This window comes from Petaurus breviceps, unplaced genomic scaffold (genome assembly GCF_028583685.1).
Source record: "Petaurus breviceps papuanus isolate PSGF00001 unplaced genomic scaffold, PetGlider_PUasm1.0 81, whole genome shotgun sequence".
NCBI lineage: Eukaryota > Metazoa > Chordata > Mammalia > Diprotodontia > Petauridae > Petaurus > Petaurus breviceps.
In genome coordinates this window covers 8132740-8154515 of record NW_027186546.1, presented here as the reverse complement: position 1 = coordinate 8154515, position 21776 = coordinate 8132740, and the positions used below count along the sequence as shown (strand labels likewise).

Here is a 21776-nt window from a genome sequence, read left to right as displayed (position 1 = left end):
ATTAACCTTTTCTTCTCCAGGAGTTTTTTGCTTTCTAATAGCAATAGTAGCTTTTTAGGAGCCACTAATCCTTTCCATCTGTCTCCTTTCAGTTTTTAAGTTCCCAGATCCTACAAATATTGTAAAGGATAGACCTTTTTTTTTTTGGTGGGGGGGAGGGGAAGGAAGGAGAGACATGATTCAAAATTTAGAAATTAAATAGTATTAAGGAATGCTAATCCAAGAGCCAAGGTATATAGATTAAAAAAAACAACAACACCCAGACTTCCCTCCTTCATATCCTAGACCACTTCACCATCTGGAGGCCTTCATACTGTGTTGCTTTTAGGGTTAGCATATTTCTTTCCAAATACTGAAGAATGATAGTTTGTTGGAGCCTGGCCAGTCTCTCTTCTTTCCAGCAACAGTTGACACAGTATTGCCAGCTGTAGGTTTATTTGTATTATTTATCAAGTTGTCTTAAAAGATGACTATTTTTGCAATGTCACCTTCACCTGAAGTTTAAAGAATAACAAAATGGGAGTACAGCTTTTAGGGTTAGCTTGGTAGCATCAAAGATTTCTACCTCTGCCCCACTTTTTTAGGCTTAGAGTTCATTATTATGTATCAAGTATGGAGAGTAAAAATGGAAGTGACATTCTAATTTTAATTGGTATAACATTGTGTCAGTACATGTTTCTGAATCCTTTTTTATTCCCAATCTAGTTGGAAATATTTCTTTGGGGGGGTTTTACTTGTGGGAATATTTTTCTTTATTAATCAGTTCTTTTTGGAACTAGTTTCCCCTAATATTTTAATTGTTTTCTTTATCATTCCATTCCTTTGTATCAAAGATAAAAACAGTCATCCTACTTAACATTTTGCCCCTCTCATAATCATACTTCTAAAACATTTTATACTTGCAGTGCACAGAATTATTATGAGTAATTATCATGTGTTTATTCAAGATTCATCTTTCAGTACAGAAGTACTATAAATTGCCAGAATTTTCTTATATATCAGGAGTATTACAAGTATACATTTCCCCTTAGCTTTAGGAAATGTTTTAGAATATTGCCCTCTAATATTGCATAAACCATGTTTTTATGACTACTGTAATTTCAATTCCTTTTTTTTTGTCCAAGGCTATTGTTTTTAGGAAAATTGTTTAAAAGGAAAAAAAATAACAGTGTAATGAATAGAGGCAAATGCAGACAGGCATGAACTGAAACTCGTCATAAAGCACCCAGCCAGAGCATTAAAGGGAGCATATCCTTGTGGTCTAAATAACATCATCGTGGTATAGTAGAAATAACACTGGAATCCTGGCTTGTCATCCTGACTCTACTACCAACAGTCTATGTGACCTTGGACTAGGCACTTATTCTCTCTAGGCCTCAGTTTTCTTATCTGGAAAATAAGTTGTAACATGCACTGGAAGAAAGGAAATGGGCTAGTTGACCTTTTGAGAATGAACTCTCAGTAACTGTAAAATTCTAGTGGCATTGCTTAGGCAATCGAATTGTTTTTGTTACATTTATTTTCACTGATACTACCTGAAGACTACCACAGAAGTGACGGACTAGTCAGTTGATCCGCAAAGGTATTGTGTAAAGGAAGGTTCTAAGAAGCATGCCCTCGTCAGCAAGGTGACTTTTGCAGTTCAGAATCAGAGGTCTTTGCTCACTGCCCTTCTGACAAGCTGGGGAAAGTTTACTGCTAACCTTTTGGCCTTCTTTTCTCTTAATCTTTCATTCTTTCCAGCATTGGGATAGCTCGGCTGTGTGACCCTTTTGTCCTGCTTCTATGCATTGCCCTTGTCTCTTTCTTTTCATTTCACTATTCCTTTTTTCCCCCTTACCCTTTTTCTATTGGTTTTTCCCGATGGCTGGCCCCCATGGCTGGAATCCTTGCCTTTGCCTCCCGGCTACCTTGGCTACCTCCAAGACTTAGCTTAACTTCCACCTTCTACTAGATGCCTTTCCCAGTTCCTCCACTGATGGTGTCTTCCTCTGAGATTAATTCCACTTTGCCCTATGTTATATACATAAGTGTAGTTGTGCTTTTGTCTGCCTCTCGACAGTGGGAGCTCCATGTGGCATGTGGCTGGGGGCTTCAGTTCTTTCTGTCCTTGGAATTTAGCATGGTGTTTGGCACATACATAGTAATGCTTATTGGCTGACCAAGTGACAAATCTTTCTATGTCAATCTTGGTTTTCCTTCAGGTCGCTTCTAAGTGAGCTGCTTCTATGTTTTTCTTAATTTTCCCTATTCTCCCCCTGCCTTCCCCCAGTTCTGATATGTGTGTGTATGTGTGTGTACACATACACATACATATATGATTGTCCATTTAATTTCTTTTTCTTTATATACCTTTATAAAGATTATCAGGTGCTTTTAAAGCTTTTCTTTGAAAAAAAGTCATAATGACCATCTCTACTTTTTTGATAACTAGACTGATTCATTGACCTCCATGGAAGATAATTTCTGATTAAACTATCTCATCAAAGACATTCATTGTCTGCCTGTGCATAGAAATGTGCCAGTATTTAGTGTCTAAGGGAATCAGTAACATAAGACTAACATTCGGCTTCCTTTGTTTACCTTTAGGTTTTTAACAATCATTATTTGCAAGTGACTATTGATGACTTGAGACCAGAAGCTAAAAAAATCTCAATGCTGTGCCATGCTGATTCCTTAGGGATTTTACCTGTACAGTGGTGCCTTAAAAATGGAGTCAACCTCACACCACCCAAGGGTTTGTATTCATTGAGATCCTGCTTTGATTTGGGGTGTGGTGGGTGGTTTGATTTTTGTTTTGTCTAATCCACATTGAAATAATGCCTTTGTTTATGTGAATAATGACTGAACAGGAACTGTTTTTGCAGAATTTTGTAGAAGTCTTGTAGAATTAAATTCAGGGAAGCCTTAAGAGAGGTGTTATTTGTCCTTCTTTCTTGAGGGGGCCAATGACAGCAGGAAGGACATGTCATGACTTCCAGGTGAATTGGATTTAAGTGAGAAAGTCACCAGTGTCACTCTGGCCTATAGAACCATTTGGGCCCAGTGGCATGATATAGATCAGAATGACTGTTAACCCCCAGATATCTTGTGGTATCAAAATTTATCTTCCCTTGGGCAGAGTAACCACAGCTGAGGGTTTCCCTATGTGGACAGAGGGAGTGGAGAGAAAAGAGGGAAGGAAGGATTAAATGAACTGTTTTGAATCACTTTTATTGCAAGAAAATGTTACTTTTTTTGTGTCTCTATTTTGCATTTCTCTTTCTTGGTTAAATAAATTCTCAGTTGCTTTTGGAAGTAGATCAAAACAGTTAATTCAGTCTTTCCTTTGCACATTTGAAGACAGCTCTCATATCCCACCTAAATGTTTCTCTTGCCTAAAAATAACCAGAGGAAGTTAGCTAGGCATAGAAGAGGTAGAATCTCATTTTGTCAAATATTCTGTTAATTAGATCAAAAAAGAAAGTCTATGGTCATTTTGCTCAGGATAGGCATATGATTTCTGAGGCTTCTAGACCTGGAAGGTATATGGCCGGAATGGCCACTTTTTCTTCTGTCCCTCTCCATCACAATGGTAATGGTTTAGCTTTGGGAATTCATTGGATTTGGGCATTAATTTCAAAGTGAATCCATGATTGTTGGCAATAGATCCTTCCTGATTTTCCATTCCTCCTGCTGTTACCTTAGACTAGGTTCTCTTTTAAAACACTTGGAATTTTGAATGTCTCTGGTTCACCTTCATGACTCCAGGCCTTTCCTCCTACCATTCATCTTGCAGATCACTGCTGGACTGTTTCTCCTGTTATCACATTTTTTATCCCTCTCTCTCCTTTCTTATGGCACTGTAGTACCATATGTAATGTGAATGTAACCCTGGGTTCTTGAAGACAAGCTTAGGTAGATTCTGCTGTGCTGAAAAGTCAAATCAGCAAGCATTAATAGCATGCTTATTATGTGCCAGGCTCTGTACTAAATGCTGGGGGTACAAAGAAAGACAAAAGATAGTCCTTGCTTTCAAAGAGCTCATAGTCTGGTTGGGGTGACAGGTACAAACAATGATGGACAAAGAATTGGTAGGAAAAATTGGAGCTAATCTCAGAGGGAAGGCACAAAAATTAAAGGCAACTGGGAAAGGCTTCCTGTAGAAGGTGGGATTTTAGCTGATTTTTTGAAGAAAACCAGATTGCAGATGTGGCGAGCATTGTAGGCACAGTGAAAATTCATAGTCAGGAGGTGGATGTCTTGTGGGGGGAACAGTAAGGATGTGAGTGTCCCTGGGTCAGAGGGCATGTGGAAGAAAGGCTTTGAATATATTCCTGCAATAGATAAGTCCCTTTTTCTTATGACCAATTTAGTTAAGAATAGAGATGCTTGTATCACCAAGCATGCCACTTGGTGATGAATTCTTTGGCCCCATGAAACAAAAAATTTAAACTAGCTTTCAGTCCTGTGTAATTACTACAGTTCATGAGCCCCTCTGGGGATCTATAGTTGATGGCAGCAGAGTAGATAGATAGTAGATGCTAAGGATATTGCAGATTTTGATGGTCTATAAAGATTCACAAAAATTTTTATACCAAACTTTTTTCACCATCAAGGACAGTAGTCTCATGCTTTGACTCTGTTTTCAAATGACTTGAAGAGAACAAAAACAAGGAAACAGCTGGAATATAAATGTTTGTAGAGGAGATCTGTACAGGGTGTGATGACACAGATGTAAGGAACTGAAGGATTGATTCCTAAATTGTGATTTAGGGATTGATTCACAAAAAAGAAAGGTGGAGACCAAAGCTGTAAAAAAAAAAAGTCTTGGACCTTATTGTTACTTTTTTTTAAAAGACTATTGAAAGAATATCAAAAGGGATAGCTAGGTGGTAATAGATAAAGCACTGGCCCTAGAGTCAAGAGAATCTGAGTTCAAATTCAGCCTTAGATACTTAATAGCTGTCTCTTAATAGACAGGGGAAAGAGAGAGAGAGAGTGAGTTTGTGTGTATGCATGCATATATGCATATATAAATATATTTAAATCACTTAATTTGGAGTAAAGCATGACTGAAAAAAATCTTGCAGTAACATGTCTCCCACTTAAAAACTTCAAGGAATTGTCAACTCATTCTCATGGGAGGTTAAAAGATGGGTAGCAAATGGTGACTAGAATGTGAACCCAGGTTCTGTAACTCTCTACCTGGTGTGTTTTTGTTATTGTTAGTGCTGTCTTTGTGCCCGCCATAGTGTTTACTGCAGTGCTGAATGCATAGTACATACTGAATCAATATTTTATCTTTGGAATAATTTGAGTGCTCTCCAAGATATAGGTAACAAAATTATGGAGCTGTCTGATGTCACTTTATTTTGGTAGTGAGGAAATGGATGATCTGTTTTCTCCCCTTTGGACCTGTGCCAATCAGAGTTGCATCCTGATCAATCAGTCTTAGCTGCAGCCACTGTGGTTTAACAGGCTCCCCTGACTGCTTATTGCAAATCTTAATAGTTCTGAAGTTTTCCCCCCATGCTTTTTTTTTTTTAATTCTACAGGGTTTTAAACACATTTTCTGACTTCAGTTAAGCCTTGTTACTTCTTGTTCTGTCTTTGTTGATTAATGAGGGTAATTGACCCCTGTCTCTTTATAATACAATCCAAAGCAATTTGTTTTTATATAGCAGTTCTCCAGGAGCTGTCACAAAACTGCTTTACAAAAAGAGCTCATTATCAAGCCTAGAGGAAGAGGAATTTAAAGAGATGAAGTGACTTGGGGTCCCTTGGGGAGAAAGGAGAAGTCTAAGCAGGTGGTGTAGCAGCACAAGGAAACGACATTGTTCCTGGGGCATGGTAATGAGCTGCCAGTGCTGGGAGTGAGGGACTGGACCAAATAATCACTCGAGGTTCCTTCCAACTTGAATAATTCCATTACTGAGACTTCCCGATGAAGGAGGCATCATAGGATTCTAGGCAAAAGGGATAGAAGAGAAACCTAGCTTTTTACAGTTCAGTTCAGTAGTAATAAAAAAAAAAAACAAGACACTTATTAAGCACCATGGTTCTGGGTTAAAATTAGAAAGTTCCTTTTTTCAGTGAGTGTACAAGGGAGATACAACATGTTCATTGATGGAAGGGAAGAGAAATTGGTTCTTAGAAAAGGTAGTTGTTTTCAGAGATTTCAGATTACATCTAATTTTGGGAATAAATGCACCCAAGGAAAAATAGGTAAAACTAGGTTGGATTGCTTGAAGGCCCGTGGGAAGATTATTATTTTAAGAACTGAGTTATTATTGTGAATCATGTTGTGTCCAAATGTGTTGGGGGTGGGAGAATAGGTACTTAACTCCCATACTTTTCTGGAAGCCCAGGCAAAGAGGTGTGGAAGTTAAAGGTCCGTAAGAGAGAACCAGGGAGGATAACAGTAACCAGATCCAAATAACTCCAGATGTGGATAGGACAGTCATGGCAGAAATAAAGCAAGGAGTCAATGTCCAAAAACAAAGGCGATTCAGAGAATAAGAAAACTGGGGTTAAGAAAATAGTCAGGAGGACCTGAGTTCAAATCCAGCCTCAGACACTAGCTGTGTGACCCTGGGCAAATCACTTAACCCCAATTGACTTCCAAAAAATAGAAAAAAGAAAGAAAGGTGACCTAGCTGGATTCAAGATGGGGACTCTCTTAATTTTTCTAGACAATTTATATGCTCAGATTTTCATTTTTCTATAGGCCATTTATTCTCTGCACAAACAGCACTTATTTCCTGGGGGCTTCACAATCCTTCCCAGCAGCCACTGAACCTGAATTAAAATGCTTCTTATCTAAAGTTAGCTATAATTGGTCTGTTAAGACACTAAGCCTGTCAGTTTTAAAGATCTTTTGTGTTTAAGGCATTTCTCCTACTTTGCCTTTTAGGGATGTTAACAAATACTGTAATTATTTGTTGGTGTTTGTTTTGTTTTAGTTTGTTTTTTTTGTCGCCATCAAATTTATAGACTCTTTCATCTCTAGAAAATGGCTTCTCCAGATGAAATACTTTTTCCTCCTCTTGAAACAAGGAAGATGGACACTGTGGCTGTAGAATGTTGTTTATGTTGGCATCTTGTATGTACTGGCTAATAATGATTGTTATGTGTGTTGGTTTTGCTTTATCATATACATATATGTATATATATATATATATAATTTAGAAAAAAAATTTTTCTTTTGCTGGGAATGTGTGTGATGTTGGTATGGGGGTTGGGAGATATTGGTAGATATCTGTGGTGTAAGAACAAAAGCCACCAATTTGACTTTAAAAATAAAGATGGATTCTCTCTGTTATATATGTTTTAAGAATTCATAACTGTCATCATCCTTGAAGCCAAAGAAATAAATGATTTCTTAACCAGAAGATCCCAGGGAACTATAATAGTAACTCACATTTCTGTACATTACACACTGACCTTAGAGGATTATAGTGTGGAAGTATGCTAGGCTGGAATGGCCTTTTATCCATCTTTCTTTTTTTCTCATGAAGAGAGAAGGGAATGAACCCTACACAAAGGAAAAAGCAAATGTTCTGCTAAGTCAGGCAAAGGAAATCCATTTATCATTTTAGAATGATAGAACATTAGGCCCACAAGGATCCTTCAGAGCATTGGTTATCTGAACTTCCTGTTTTATAGATGAGGAAATTAAAGCTAAGAAAGTTTAATTGTCCAAGATCATACAGCTAGTTAGTGGCAGATCTAAGACTTAGACCTAGATCTTCTCACTTCCAGAACAGTGTTTTTTTTCTATCCCACAATGCTACCACCTCAACTTGAGCCACTTCCTCTGTTTTTTGTGCTTTTTCTTTGGAGGACAATTGGGGTTGTGACTTGCCCAAGGTCACACGGCTAGTATTTGTGTCAAGTGTCTGAGGCCGGATTTGAACTCAGGTCCTCCTGACTCCAGGGCCAGTGCTCTATTCACTACGCCACCTAACTGCCCTTTCCTCTGTTTTGGTAAACATAAGTGTTTTGACTTGAGAAGGCTATCTCCAAAGCCAGATGATTATAGAAGCTCACAAAGAAATCAATACAACCTTTAAAAAACAACAACAACCAAGAAAACTTATATTGGTGGAAGGAAGAAGGGTTTGGTCTTTTTAAGAAGCCAGATTGTAAAATGGAAGAACCAATCAACGAGAGAGAGACAGAGACAGAGAGAGAGAAGCCCCAAGTGAGGCAGCTGAGACCCAGCTGTAAATGGAAGGGCTAGATTTTCCTTTGGGAAGGCCAGAGATACCTGTAAAGGTATCAGTCTATGTACCACCTGGATCAAGAGGAAAAACAGGGTAATAAGAGAGGTTAAAGGAGTTAACCTTTTCTCTATTAACTTGGGATAGTTTGGAGGGTTTAGCAGTTAAATGGTTACAAATACACTTTGGGGTTTGAATTTTGACCTTTATTTTAACCAGGGAATTACTGCTTTTAAAGGAAAAAGAAGGTGATGTGTTCTAACTTCTTAATTTTTTTCTTTTAAGAAAAATTTTAAGTTAATGGACTATGCACCAGATAGCAGTTTCTCTCAGCTATTCATTCTTAAATAAGGCTGTCCATTGAACCAATGCTACCGCAAATATAGGGATTATTATGTGATCTCGAGGGCAGTCAACGTACCCTCTTTCTATATTTATAGTCTTCTTACAACTTTCTCCCCAACACTTACTCTCTGATTCAGGGACACCAGCCTCTTGAACAAGACCTTCTGTCTCTCAGCTCTGGCCTAGAAAAGACCTCCCTCACTTAAAGCCTTCCCTAACTCCTCTTAACAACATTGCCTTTCCTCTTTTAATTATTTCATATTTATCCTTCATAGAGCTTGCTTTATATATATTTGTTTGCATGCTGTCTCCTCCATTAGATTGTAAACTCCTTGAGGGTGAGGATTTTCTTTTACCTCTTTTTACCTGACACATAGTAGGTGCTTAATAAATGTTTATTATTTGATTGGAATTAATCTCCCTATCAGGGCTAGTTTTGTGTCTCTTGGCCTTTTGGCAATGAAAGTGCCACCAAACCACCTGACTGTCTCTACTTAGGTCTAATAGGTACTATTTTTTTTTTAATCTCTCTTGTGCCATACAGGTTATGCTGGCCAGGACTTTGACTGGGCAGATTATCAGAAACAACATGGTGCCGAGGCCGCACCTCATTTCTGTTTCAGAAACGTAAGTGTGTTATTTGTTAACTGTGAATTAAAGAAGACCGTTGTCCAGTGTTAGCGCTCTTTTCCCTGGTTGACATATTATTTTCTTTTTCCTCTCTCACTGCATGTATTAAAATTTGAAGGATTATCTTTTGTGTATAAATATCCTGAATGTCAGTGCTCCCGTTAAGGCCTTGTGAATCTGTAGGTCTGTTTATGAGTCTTGCTATAGAGCCACAATAATGTACAAGGACATGATAGATCGTTATGTTGTCATATCATAGAAACTTTGGAGTTTTTGAATCAAGTTCCTGACCTAGTTGCCTGTGATCCTTAAATGCTGTCCTTGGAGTATTAAAAATAACTGAAGTCTGTCACCCCCAAAGTACATTCTTAAAACATGTCCTTAAGATCTCCTTAAACATGTGTATGTGCTTTAGTCTGAGGGTATTCAAAGACCTTTAATTGGCTTATTCCTTTATGTTCTGTCCTTAACTAGCTTATTCAGAGCGGCCACCTTTTTCAAGTGGATCTTATTGGTCTAGTCATTGGGGTTTTATGACACAAAAAGTAACCATAATTACATATGAGAACACCTTATTTTACACACAGTGATTGCCTGCCTTCAGCAGTTTGTAGCAGTTATTTCTTTTGACTTCATAGTATTAATGGGGAAGAATCTAGATCTTTCAGTGAGAGCTAGAAAGAGACTTGGGAGTCCTCTGGTTCAGCCAATCTCCTTCTTTTGCAAATAGCAAAACAAGGTCCACCCATTCTCCCAAATCTGAGTGACTTGCCTGAGGTCACAAAAAGTAAATAGCAGGGCCAAAATTGAAATCCAGGTCCCCCGATTCCAAGAAGGGGAGTAAACGTTTCTATAACACTTCTTATATGCCAGGCACTATGGCGAGTTTATTATTGTATTTTATCCTTATTTGATCCTTACACCAACTTTGAGAGGTAGGTGCTGTTATTATCCCCATTTTACAGTTGAGGAAACCAAGGCAAATAGACAGTAAGTGACTCACCCATGGATACACAGCTAATGTCCAGGGCTGCATTTTAATTCAAGTTCAGGACTCCCCTGTGCTCCCTTGCTGTCAGTGAGCTTCTCACTTAACTAAGCTGATACTGACCCTATTTATTCCCTGACTTCTTTCATCTCCCTTGTGGGGGCTTGTGGTCATTTTTCCCCCCACTGCTCACTGTTCAAAAAGACTATCAGCCATGTCTCACACAGAGCGCTTCAGAGATTGGGTTTCCCTACAGCACCTTTGTAAGGAGCCTGCTGTACATATTCTCCCCTTTTTTATAGGTGAAGAAAATTAGATTCTGTGAAATTAAGCGACATTAGATAATTGAGGAGTATCTGAGGATTTACCCTTCTGGGGCTAAGAGTAGTAGTGCTCTCTGTCTCTCTGTCCACTGAGTTCATCTCAGGGATCTGTGTCCTCAGACATCAATATCAACTGCGTGGTTCACATCTTTGAGGTTGTTGTAAAACATTATCAGATCCTAGCATTTATTCAGAGGGACCTTGACAATCACCTTTCTTTTTATAGATCAGAAAACTTATCAGAAATAAAGGAAACTTCATGTCTGTTAATATTAAAAAAATAAACTGTTATTAGTCGATAATACCTTATTATAGTAGCTTCTTAATAAATATTTGTTAAATCGAATTTAATATCTTTACCTAATTGGACCCTAGTTTCCTCAGCTGTTGAATTGAAGTTTTAGTGTATTTCAGATGTGGAATGAGTCAACGTTATGAGTTGGCAGCCAAAAAAGCTAATATGAATGTGAGAGGTAGGTGACAAATCCAGCATATTCTACACAGGTCAGACCATATCGATATTTATCAATATATCAATATTTAGTCAGGTAGCGTTTTAGGAAGAATATTGATAAACCTGATGTGTCCCAAGGAATTAACAAATATTGGTTAAGCTCCTACTTTGTGCCAGGAGGTGTGGTAGGCATTGGGGACACAAAGAGGCAAAAGATAGTCACTGCCCTCAGGGAGCTTACAGCCTAAACGTGCCCAACAAATATGGTGGACAGTCATCATAGCATATGAGGATCGACTGAAGGAACTGGAGCTGATGGAAGGAAAGACTCCAAGTGATATAACATTTGCCTTCAAGTAATTGAAGAGATGGTGGGTGATAATGGGATTGAATTTCCTCTGCTAGGCCCTTGAGGGCAGTCAATCAGAGAAGCATTCATTGAGTGCTTACTGTGTTCCAGGTACCCCTACTAAGCCCTTGGGCTACAAAGAGCAAGCAAAAACAGTTCCCTCCATCAAAGGGCTTGGCTTGCATTCTAATGGGGGAGACAACATATATAAATTAGTCCATGGAAGATAAACTAGGGGAGCAGGGTTCTTTTTGTGTCATAGACCCCTTTGGACCCCTTCTCAGAATAATGTTTCTAAATGTCTGAAATAAAACACGTGGGATTACAAAGAAAACAAACCAATTATGTCGAAATATATCAAAATGTTTTTTAAAAGTCCATGGACTCTTGGTCAAAAACCCCTGGCTCAGAGGGGAGGCATTAGCAGATGGAGGAGAGGGGAGAGAAGACCTCCTGGGAGGGAGGTGTTGAAGTGAGTCTTGAAGGAAGTTGGCTTAGAGGCAGAAGTGAGGAGGAGGAGGAAGAAGATAACAGGCCTGGGGGGCAGCCAGGACAAAGACACAGAGATGGGCACTGGACTGTCAGTAGGTCAGGATGACCATGCTGTAGAATGAGCCCAAAAGGAATACTCTCTTAAAGACTGGAAAAATAGGAAGGGGATAAGTTGTAAAGACATTGAAAAAGCAAACAGGAGTTTGTATTTTATTTTAGAAGTAATCGGCTTCTAGTTTCTTCCATTGTACCCGAGGAACCATAGAGAATTCCCTGATATGTTTCTTCCTGTAATATTTTTCCTGCTAAGGGAGATGTTTCTTTATCAGCCTTTTTTGGGCTTAAAGAGAAAATTCTCAACATCTCTGCCTAATTTCTGTTTTGAGGAGCCAAGTATTATCCCTGAATTTAAATATTTTCTTAGTTCTCTCATTTTTGCAATCCTTTGTGTCTCTGTGTTTCTGTATCGGCCTCCGCTCCTCCTACTGTTAGTAAAGCTTTAAAATAGAGGGGCTCACACACGGCCCCCATCACCTGCCAGCTCTTGAACCTTGACGGATATTCTCCGAAGATGAAATCAGTTTTAATTATTTTGTTGTTGCTGTGTATTCATTAGCAGAAGGCTTATTACAAAAATGCTCGCCTTTGTTTTCTGGCTCTTGATTTATTTAATAGGCAGGATTATAATCTGCCTGTTGGCATATGCCTTGCATTAACTGGCAAGTTGTTGAATTTGTCAGCTCACTACAAGTGCCTTTTGATAGAATGCTTATTATAAATTCATTTTTTAATCACACATCTCCAGTGTGGCACAGCAGATCTCATGTGGAAGTGCAGGCATTGCCGCCATTTCCCTGGGGATGTTTAACAATCATAGGCAGTTATGAAATGGATCGACACAGCCAAATGCTTAGTAAAATAAACTCACAGGTAACTGTTCTGTTATTGATCCTTTACAAATTAGCCTCAAGCAGTGAGTTGTGTTGAACCAAAAGTAGGTTGTGCAGTTTTAGTTTCTCCCTGTTAACTACAGTAGAAAGCAGTGTAACTCGGTTACTAAGAGGGTTAGGAGGCAGCTGGTGAGGGAGGTATTTTGAAAGAAGCTCAGTGCCCTGTGTGTGGGTCAGTCAGACTTCACAAAGAATAATAATAGTAGGAAACCAATTGATTTGGGTGGAAATAGATGCAAATAACTTGCCATTCCACTTAGATAGAAATAGATTTGATTTTTTCAGCTTAAAGACTATATTTGACTTTAATTGAATGACACACAGAGGTGTGTCACAAAGTGATGAGACTGATTTCACATAACAATTCCATATCATTACTCATAATGATATTGTGTGCATACAATGGAAGATAGGGCATATTTTTCTCAAATATCCTAATATTTATATAATTTATTGGGCTAAATATTCTTTGGGTAAACTTGTACATGCTGAAGTGGTGATAGGAGTTGTTAATATCAATCTAAGTGGAGCAAAAGAAAAATAGAATGGCATGAGATGAAGACAGCAACCCTGTTTCCAGATACTAATTTTATTTTGTGAATTATGTAGTTCTTCCTTTTTCTTATTTTGTTTGCTTGCTTTTTGATTACTGCCTTACTTATTAGTAGCCCTTCCTCTAAAGAGTCCCAATCCTGTTTAAGCTAAGAAAGTAAATATAGTCAGAGCTAATTAGTACTTGGGTAGAAAATTGCTTGGGGATACTAGATGCTGTATTTGCATGTGGCCAGATAGCTCAAGTTTTTGGGTTTTTTTTTTAGTACATAGCTAGATTAAAAAGGCTAGGGTCTTGGGTTCGAATCCCTATGGATAAATTCATTATGGATTGTTTCTGATTTATATAGATTTTTAAACTGTCACCTAAAGTCTCCAGAAACACTGTGTTTGTTGTCCACAAATGATACTAGCCAAAAGAGTATAGAAGGATCAGTGACATTATTCTGAATATAAAAGCAAAAGCAAATTTAAAAGTTCACTTACAGTGAGGTTAGTCATCTTTATGAAATTTCACTTAATTGTCTTCAAGTAGAATAGATTTCAGAAAGGAAGTTATGTTTCTCATTATCCGGTATTGTTTTTAAAGGTTAGTCCAGGAGTGACAATGAAATTGTTAATTAATGGTGAGTGCTTTTTAAATACATATCACTGTGCTAAGTGCTAAGAATACAAATATAGTTAAAGAGAAAGGTGGTTCTTGCCTTCAAAGATCTTATATTCTATGAGGGAAGATAATGTATTAAAGGGAGCTGAAGACCAGGGGGATTGGAGGTTCTGGAAGAGCTTCTGTTTTAGGAATTAGGGAGAAATTCATTGTTCAGAAAGGAGATCACAAGAGCAGAAGGATCTTCCAGGGTGAGAAGGCTGCTGAGTATGATGGAGAAAGATGTCCATAGAGTCAGGAGTGGATCTACAAGGGGAATGAACTTTGGGAATTAGGTGGAGATTTTATCCACAGATGCCCTCAGTATCTCCCATTAGCACACAGAATTGAGAGATGACCGTGCTCACAGACTAGAAAAAGAAAAATATCATTTGTATCTAGCCAATACTTCCAGTATCACCTGTAAGATCTGTCTACAATCTTTTTGAACCTTGATTCTGGAAAATCAAGTTAGACATTTGGGTTTCAGTACCATTTCTCATGGTTCTTATCTGACAAAGGGTGATGTGAAAATGACAGATTAGTTGGTGAAGGGTCATCATCCTTGTTTATGAATGAAATGCCATTCAGAATATTACATGTTATCATCAGATGATAATGAGAGGCAGTGTGATGTGATGAAGTAAGTGATTTCTAAGTCAAGAAAAACTGGGTTCATATCCTACCCCTGACATACCATGGATGAGTCACTTAAATGTCTCAGTGTCCTAGACGGTTTTTAAGACCACAAGTTAAGAAGGTGCCAAACTCTGTTCATAGAGGGAGATGCCTCCAGATGCTGGAGAAGTTATCTAGGTCCAGGCCCTGTCCTTATTCCTATCCTCAAATATTAAGCCAAGAAATTTGTTGTTCAGTAGTGTCCAACTCTTTATGACCCCCTTTGGGATTTTCTTGGCAAAGATACTGGAATGGTTTGCCATTTCCTTCTCCAATTCATTTTATAAATGAGGAAACTGAGGCAAGCAGGGTTAAGTGACTTGTTCAGAGTCACACAGCTAGTCAGTGTCAAAGGCCAAATTTGAACTCTGGGCCTCCTGACTCCAAGGCCAGCACTCTATCCACTGTGCCATGTAGCTGCTGCCAAGAAGGCTAGACCTACAAGAAGCTATAAAAGCTTTCTGGGGAGGGCAACTAAGTGGCGCAGTGAAAAGAGCACCGGCTCTGGAGTCAGGAGGACCTGAGTTCAAATGCAGCCTCAGACACTTGACACTTACCTAGTTGTATGACCTTGGGCAGGTCACTTAACCCACATTTCCTTGCCTTCCCCCCTCTTAAAAAAAAAGCTTTCTGGGGATTTGCAGATACGTGGCAGGTCCCGCTCATGTGTGCCTTTTTAAAATGCCTTCCCAGGAATCTCTGGAAACCACTTAAACTCTATAATGACCTAAGAGCTACAAAGACCTATGGGCCTTGACACATGTTAAATGCTTAGTAAAGCAAACTCATAGGTAACTGCTTTGCTATTGATCCTTTATAAATTAGCTTCCAGCTGTGAGTTTTCCCCCCTGACAGGACATCCGATCAGTCCTAATGGATATTGGAAAGAAGGTGGAGGAATGATTCCATTCTTCCACTATTTTATTGGTGAGTGAAATGGAGCTGGATTGGATGAACTAACATAATGAAGAAACTATGAGTCAGAAGATGTGAGTGTGAATCCCAATTCTGCCGCTTAATTCTTGGACGAGTCACTTCTGGTCCCGAGTTTTCTCGTTTATAAAAGAAGGGGATTAGATAATGTCCAGTTCTCTTAATTGCTCTGGCATGCTGATGGTGGAATGAAAACTTACATTTTCTCTCTGCACAGTCTAATTACTTCATCTCACCATGGCTTAGTGCATATTGACTCAACATGCATGCTTGCTTCCTTTCAGACATCATTCAGCCGTGGTTTTACAAAGAACATGAAGCTTGAAGTTGTAAACCCCAGGAACCCAGGGGAACTCTGTGTGGCCTCTATCGTCAGTGTGAAGGGAAGGTTGATGTGGCTTCACTTGGAAGGTATGTACGTGTGACAAGAGCCTTTTAGACACTCAGAGCATCGTCCTGTGTGCATGTGAATTCAGCTCCTCTAGTAGTCTCTCCCCCAGCAACCCTGCCTTTGCTCTTCTTTTATGCAAATTAGTCTTAAGTTATTCAATATTCTTAAGTAAGTGAAACTAATCAAATATAAATTCATTCTGAGCCTCTCTTCTTAACTAATAATTTCATGAAATGAGATGTTGGTGAGATAATTATGTTTGGAACACAGTGGTCTTTTTGCTTGTATGATCATAAAAGCTAATGCTACAATCAGATTAACATGAGTCACTAAAACTGGAATGGTGGGGCCTTATTATCTAGATAAAATATTTGCATGTTTGCATTATTTATTTGTTTGCATTATTTTTGCTTCATTATCTTTAGTAGATGCTTTGTTTTATATTTTCTAAAAGAATAGAATGGATCAGCTTTTGTCTCGGATGTATAATGAATGGGATTTTAGCTGGATTCTTCCATTGCTGCATAGATCACTCCTTATGTATGCTCTGTGTAGGGAAAGAAACACGATCAGTAGAGTTGGGAAGGTGAAGAATCGTATTCTCCAAAGAGTGAAACACTAATGAGATTTTGGATACCTTAGAGATAAATCTATAGTTTTCTGTTGCCACTTTTTCAGGAAGAAGTAATTAGAATGGATCTGAGCTTAAAAAAAAATCTCACCAACACTTTGTTTTTCTGTAACACCTAATATTGTTATTTCAGACGCTTAATAAGATAAGTATGTCTTACTGAAAAGAAAATGCAAAAAATTAGCTTGTGTCGGTATATTGGAATGATCTTGGCTCTCCGGACCTGTGGTTTTTATCTTAGAAGGCCTTAACATTGACATCTAAGCATAAAGTTTGGAAGCTCTTAGAGGTGTCTTTGGCTTTTCTCCCATCCCCTTTGGAGTCCCTGGAAAATAAGTCCAACAAAATCAAAGGTTCCTTGGTAGGTCTGTAGTCTTCTGAGACTCATTCCCAGCTCTATGGCATTTTACATTCTAATGTTGGTTTGGGAAAGGTGAAGAGTAACTGTTCTGGGCATTAACTTTTAAAAGGATTCTGTTTGTGTTGGCACCGTTAGTCCCCAAGAAATACTTTAAAATTCATTAACACTTACTTTTAATGATAATTGTCATTGGGATTGTAATATTGACTTTTATACTCACGCAGTCAATATACTGCACTTTGAGGTCCAGTTGAATAATAGAATAATCCTCTAAAAGATCCAATTTCTCAAGTTAGTACATCTCAAAATGGCATGGTCTGTTAGGGTTAAACAGAAGAGAGAGATTGCATTTTGTTTTCATTACCACATTTAGGACTGAGTTGGCTATCCTTGGAGAAATAAGATTTTTCTTGTATTTCCAAAACACTGAATTTAATTTGCACTGGGATGAAACATGTATTCCAAGGCTTAAGGTTTGTTTACATTCTTTCTTTGAAAACAAAAATGGTAAAGTTGGAAGCCCATGTTTCATTATTATTTAACACATTATGTTTAAAATTCCTCTGCAGTCATTATTTATTTAGCAGCTTATATTTTCAGAGTGCTTTACAGCTGTTAATTAGTTAACAAACACAGCAGTAATAGTGTCCTGAATTTTATAGGTGGGAAGCTAACAGAGCCATTAAGATGTTCCTGGGATTCAGTTTCAAGCCTTTTGACACTGTATCTAATGCCTAGATTCTATAGCCTTCTGGATCTCAAGCTTTTATGAGAAACATCCAACATTTAATTTTTCAAGCAATAATCATCTTGTTCAGTCGTCTTCTTTGGATGCTGTTGTACTTTGGAATATTTCATTTAGCGTTTGTTTAATTATTCCTCACACTTTTGAAGTATGGTCACTGACCTGTAATTTGAAGTCTTATTAACATAGAATACTTATACTAGATTTGGAATGTAGAATGTCCAACTTCCTAGACCATATACAAGTATTTTAAAAAGAGTACTTTTGAATCTAGTATTCTAACCTATGTTTGTTTTGTTTTTGGTTTTTTTTTTTTTTAGTAAATTGTATTTTCTTTTTCCTAATTATATGCAGATAGTTTTCAACATTCATTTTTTATAAAATTTTCAGTTCCAAATTTTTCTCCCTCCCCAAGATGGCAAGCAATCTGATATATTCTAACCTGTGTTTTTAAACCTTTAATATAATTATTTCAATGCAAATTTGGGTACAGGAAAAGATGACAAAAATTATGTTGAAAAATGTCTCAGGTAAAGGAAAAAAAAGAAGTCCAAAGGCTATTTGGAAGTCTCATGTTTTTGTGTCATGCACAGTTTTTTGCATGAGAGACAATGAAGGTGGTGAAGACATGATAATGTGATGTTATTGTGAAATAACATCACAAAAAGTAAAGTTCATTCTAGGCTAACTGAAAAGAAATGTCTGGCTAATTGATGTGGGAAGTTCTATCAGAATCAACCATAGAAGCATACAATGCATGCAGCAGACGTTCAGCTCCTTTGACCAGGACAGTTATAATGGTTTCAGCCTGACATATTAAAATAAGCCGTCATTGCCAGAAAATGTAAGAAGTAAAAATATTGATCTTAACTACCAACAATTTCAGCAAAAACAAACAATAGTAAATCATTCATTGTAACAAGGAAGTACTAAGAGCCCCCAAACCATTATTAGTGATGAAAATACCAAAGAAAAAACCATAGCAGACGAGGCCAACACTGATTTAGAATACCAATATATCTGCAGAACTCTGCAGGGGAGTATTCAGAGCCATTCACTTATAAAATAGTTGAGGCAAGGATAACTCTTCAAAATACATGGTATAAAACCCAACTGTATACCACAGCATCATAGAATATTGGTAGATGTCCTCCTGTTAGGAGGATGATAGATAAACTTAAAAGAAATGGAACAAATGTTTTGCATACTATTGTTGTTGTTAATACTGGAGGAACTTCTCCTTTAGGAAGTAGAAATGACTGTGAAGATAGCAAAAGTAGTTGGATCAGACCAAGTGTACACTGAAGAAGTCTGTAGACTCTTAGTCTCCAAAATGGGAGCCACAGCATGACCCCAAGGTATGATCTCTGCTGTGGTCTGCCAAACAGAGAGTGAGATGTTGACAATCACAAGTCTTCTCTCCAGCACAGCCATTCACCAGTTATTGGATAAGCACTCCCTCCATTCTGCCTTCTCTTGCCACTGTGCAAGCTCCCACCCTCCTACTTATTCCTATCAGATTTTGGCTTCTCGGGGCAGTTATAATCAAATGGTCTGGAACACCCATGTCAGTAGCTATTCTTGTGCCATTGGGAAGCTTTCCATCCCACAGCACACCTTTACTTTGCCCTAGATTCATTCATTGTAACAAGGAAGTTAGCTTCTCAGAGGAGTGACTGGTGAGTGAGAGCCCCTTCTACACCCCCTCCTCTTTTTTGTTTTACATGAGACAGAATGAGATGACCAAGCATGGATGGCTTATACTCTGTGCTGCAGATCTCATTATGTTATCTTTTCCCCCAAATGGTCCCCTGTTTCTGTTGAGGGCTCTCCCGTCACTTCCAGTGCCCCAACCTCAGTGCCATCCTCAACTCAGTTGTACATCATGTCTTTTCTGTGTTGTCCTTTTTCTCATATCTGTCCTTTTTCACCCACATAGTCAGCACCCTCATTAAAACCTTAATCACCTTTCCCGGTCTATTAAATAGTCTTCTAGTTGGTCTCCCCACTCCATCCATCTTTTACATACCTACCAAAGTGACTTCCCTAAAACACAGGTCTGACCATGTTCTCTCCAGTGACTTCCTCTTGGCTCCACTATCAAATGTAAACTCCTTTCTTTGGCATTTAAAGCCCTTCATAGCCTGCCCTTAACCTACCTTCCTAGCCTGATTATGAATTTACCCCCATCCTGCACTCAGGAATTCCCGCTGATCTCTCTACTTTCTCAGACTCTTAGAGAAACACAACCAAAATAATCAAACATCAGTAGGAAATTAATGTATGTCAGTAGAAGCTCATAAAGAAATAGAATGAATTCATATTAAAGACTTTGTGAGGAGTTGAAATCAGTCCATTCACTTTTGTTTCTGCATTGTGCATGTGAATATATACAGAAAGACATGACTCCTGCTGAGAAGCTGTTATGTTTTCTGACTTTTAGGATCTGTTATTTGATTGTTATATTGTGTAATATTCAGTAAAAATAATTCTAAATATAAAAAAGAAATTAACATGCTAGGTTAGCTACATTGGTTAGATTAACTGAATATTCACTATCATTTATTATTTACAAATCTATAGGACATGCACAAAGTTTTTTGAAAATAAAGTATTCAATCACTTTGCTCTCATTGAAAAAAGTGTATAAAAAGTATTCTTAGAGAGTAAAAACGTTTATATAATTTAATAATATTTTTATTATTTCATCTTTATGTCATGTTTTAAAATGTCTATTTTTGCACACATTTTTACGTATCATTTAAAAATAAATATATATTGTTGGGGGTATGTGCTCAAAAATGTTTACAGATAAGGGGATGTAATTAGAAAAGTTTGTAGAACAGTGATATAGATCATTATTATATTGAAATATCAAGGGATCATTTTACAAGATCCTTCAAAGGAAAGATCCCAAAAGAATAGCAAAAAAATCACAGATGACATAATTACTTCTACTAGGGGATTGAGAATAAATCAATAACTATGTCCCCAAAATGCTTTTTTTTTCCTCACACTTTTTAAAAACCACTGTAAAAATAGGAAAAATTTCAAAAAATGATAGAGAAGGTACATCGAAGAGTACCTTTGATGAAAATAAGAAAAGGGGAAAGGCAAGCTGTTATAAATAATTCTCTACAGCATTTTCTGTGTGTGCAAGTTGCATAACTGACTAAAATATGCAGCAAATACAAGATTCTATTGTGTGTTTGTTCATTACAGAAAAGCATTTGATTTGATAGAACAAAGCTCATCTTTAAAGGCTTTTATAAGAAGGGGTCTGTCATGCATATGTTAAAATCATACAGTATTCTTTGAGAAATATAGCCACAAAGATATCTTTGTTCAGTGACTCTGATGATTAATGTCAGTCAGTGTCTAAGACCAGGGAGATGTATAATCACCAAAGTTGTTTGCACCAGTCATGGAGGATGCCTTCAACAAGATCCAAATGGAAAAGAGATTCCATATCGATGGAGAGGTATTCCAGATGTTGCTGTTGGTATATGGTATTGTGCTCATTGGAATCAAACCCTCCTAGGGCCTCTTTTATTGAGATCCATGATTACTCAAAAGAGAGCTTTCTAATAGTCCAAACAGATACAATTAAATGAGTTAAAAAAATGTAGCTACTAATTATCCTGGGCTTGAACAACATGGTACAGTGGATAGAATGCAGGGCTTGAAGTCTGAAAGACTCATCTTCCCAAGTTCACATCCGGCCTCAGACACTGTGTGACCCTGGGCAAGTCAGTTAACCCTGTTTACCTCACTTTCCTCACACCTTACCTTACCACACTTACCTCACCACACTTACCTCACATCTGTAAAATGAGGTGGAGAAGGGAATGGCAAACCACTCCAGTATCTTTGTCAAGAAATTGAAGTCTGAGACACAACTGAAATGACTGAACAATAGCAAATAATTATCTAGGTAAATTCATTTGTTTAGACCAGACACTAGATGGTTGTTCTAGAATTGAGTAGAAAGAGAGTGGACTGAATTTGGGGAAAAATGTAACAGATTTTTAACAATTTTAGTGCAAAACTGCATATATTCAACATCGTTCTTCCCTCCATGATGACATTATGTCTGTGAATCTT

At 37.8% G+C, this 21776-nt stretch overlaps 1 protein-coding gene across 4 annotated transcripts in view; it reads left to right on the top strand.

The window, feature by feature from the left end:
* Positions 1-21776, top strand: part of LOC138176135 (scm-like with four MBT domains protein 2) — a 311257-nt gene that overhangs the window by 206400 nt on the left and 83081 nt on the right. For all 4 annotated transcript variants that reach the window (XM_069106903.1, XM_069106904.1, XM_069106905.1 and 1 more), the window contains 3 exons: positions 2590-2737; positions 9094-9176; positions 15829-15955. In XM_069106903.1, the coding sequence (XP_068963004.1) occupies positions 2590-2737; positions 9094-9176; positions 15829-15955 (358 nt within the window). The remainder of the gene's footprint in view (positions 1-2589; positions 2738-9093; positions 9177-15828; positions 15956-21776) is intronic.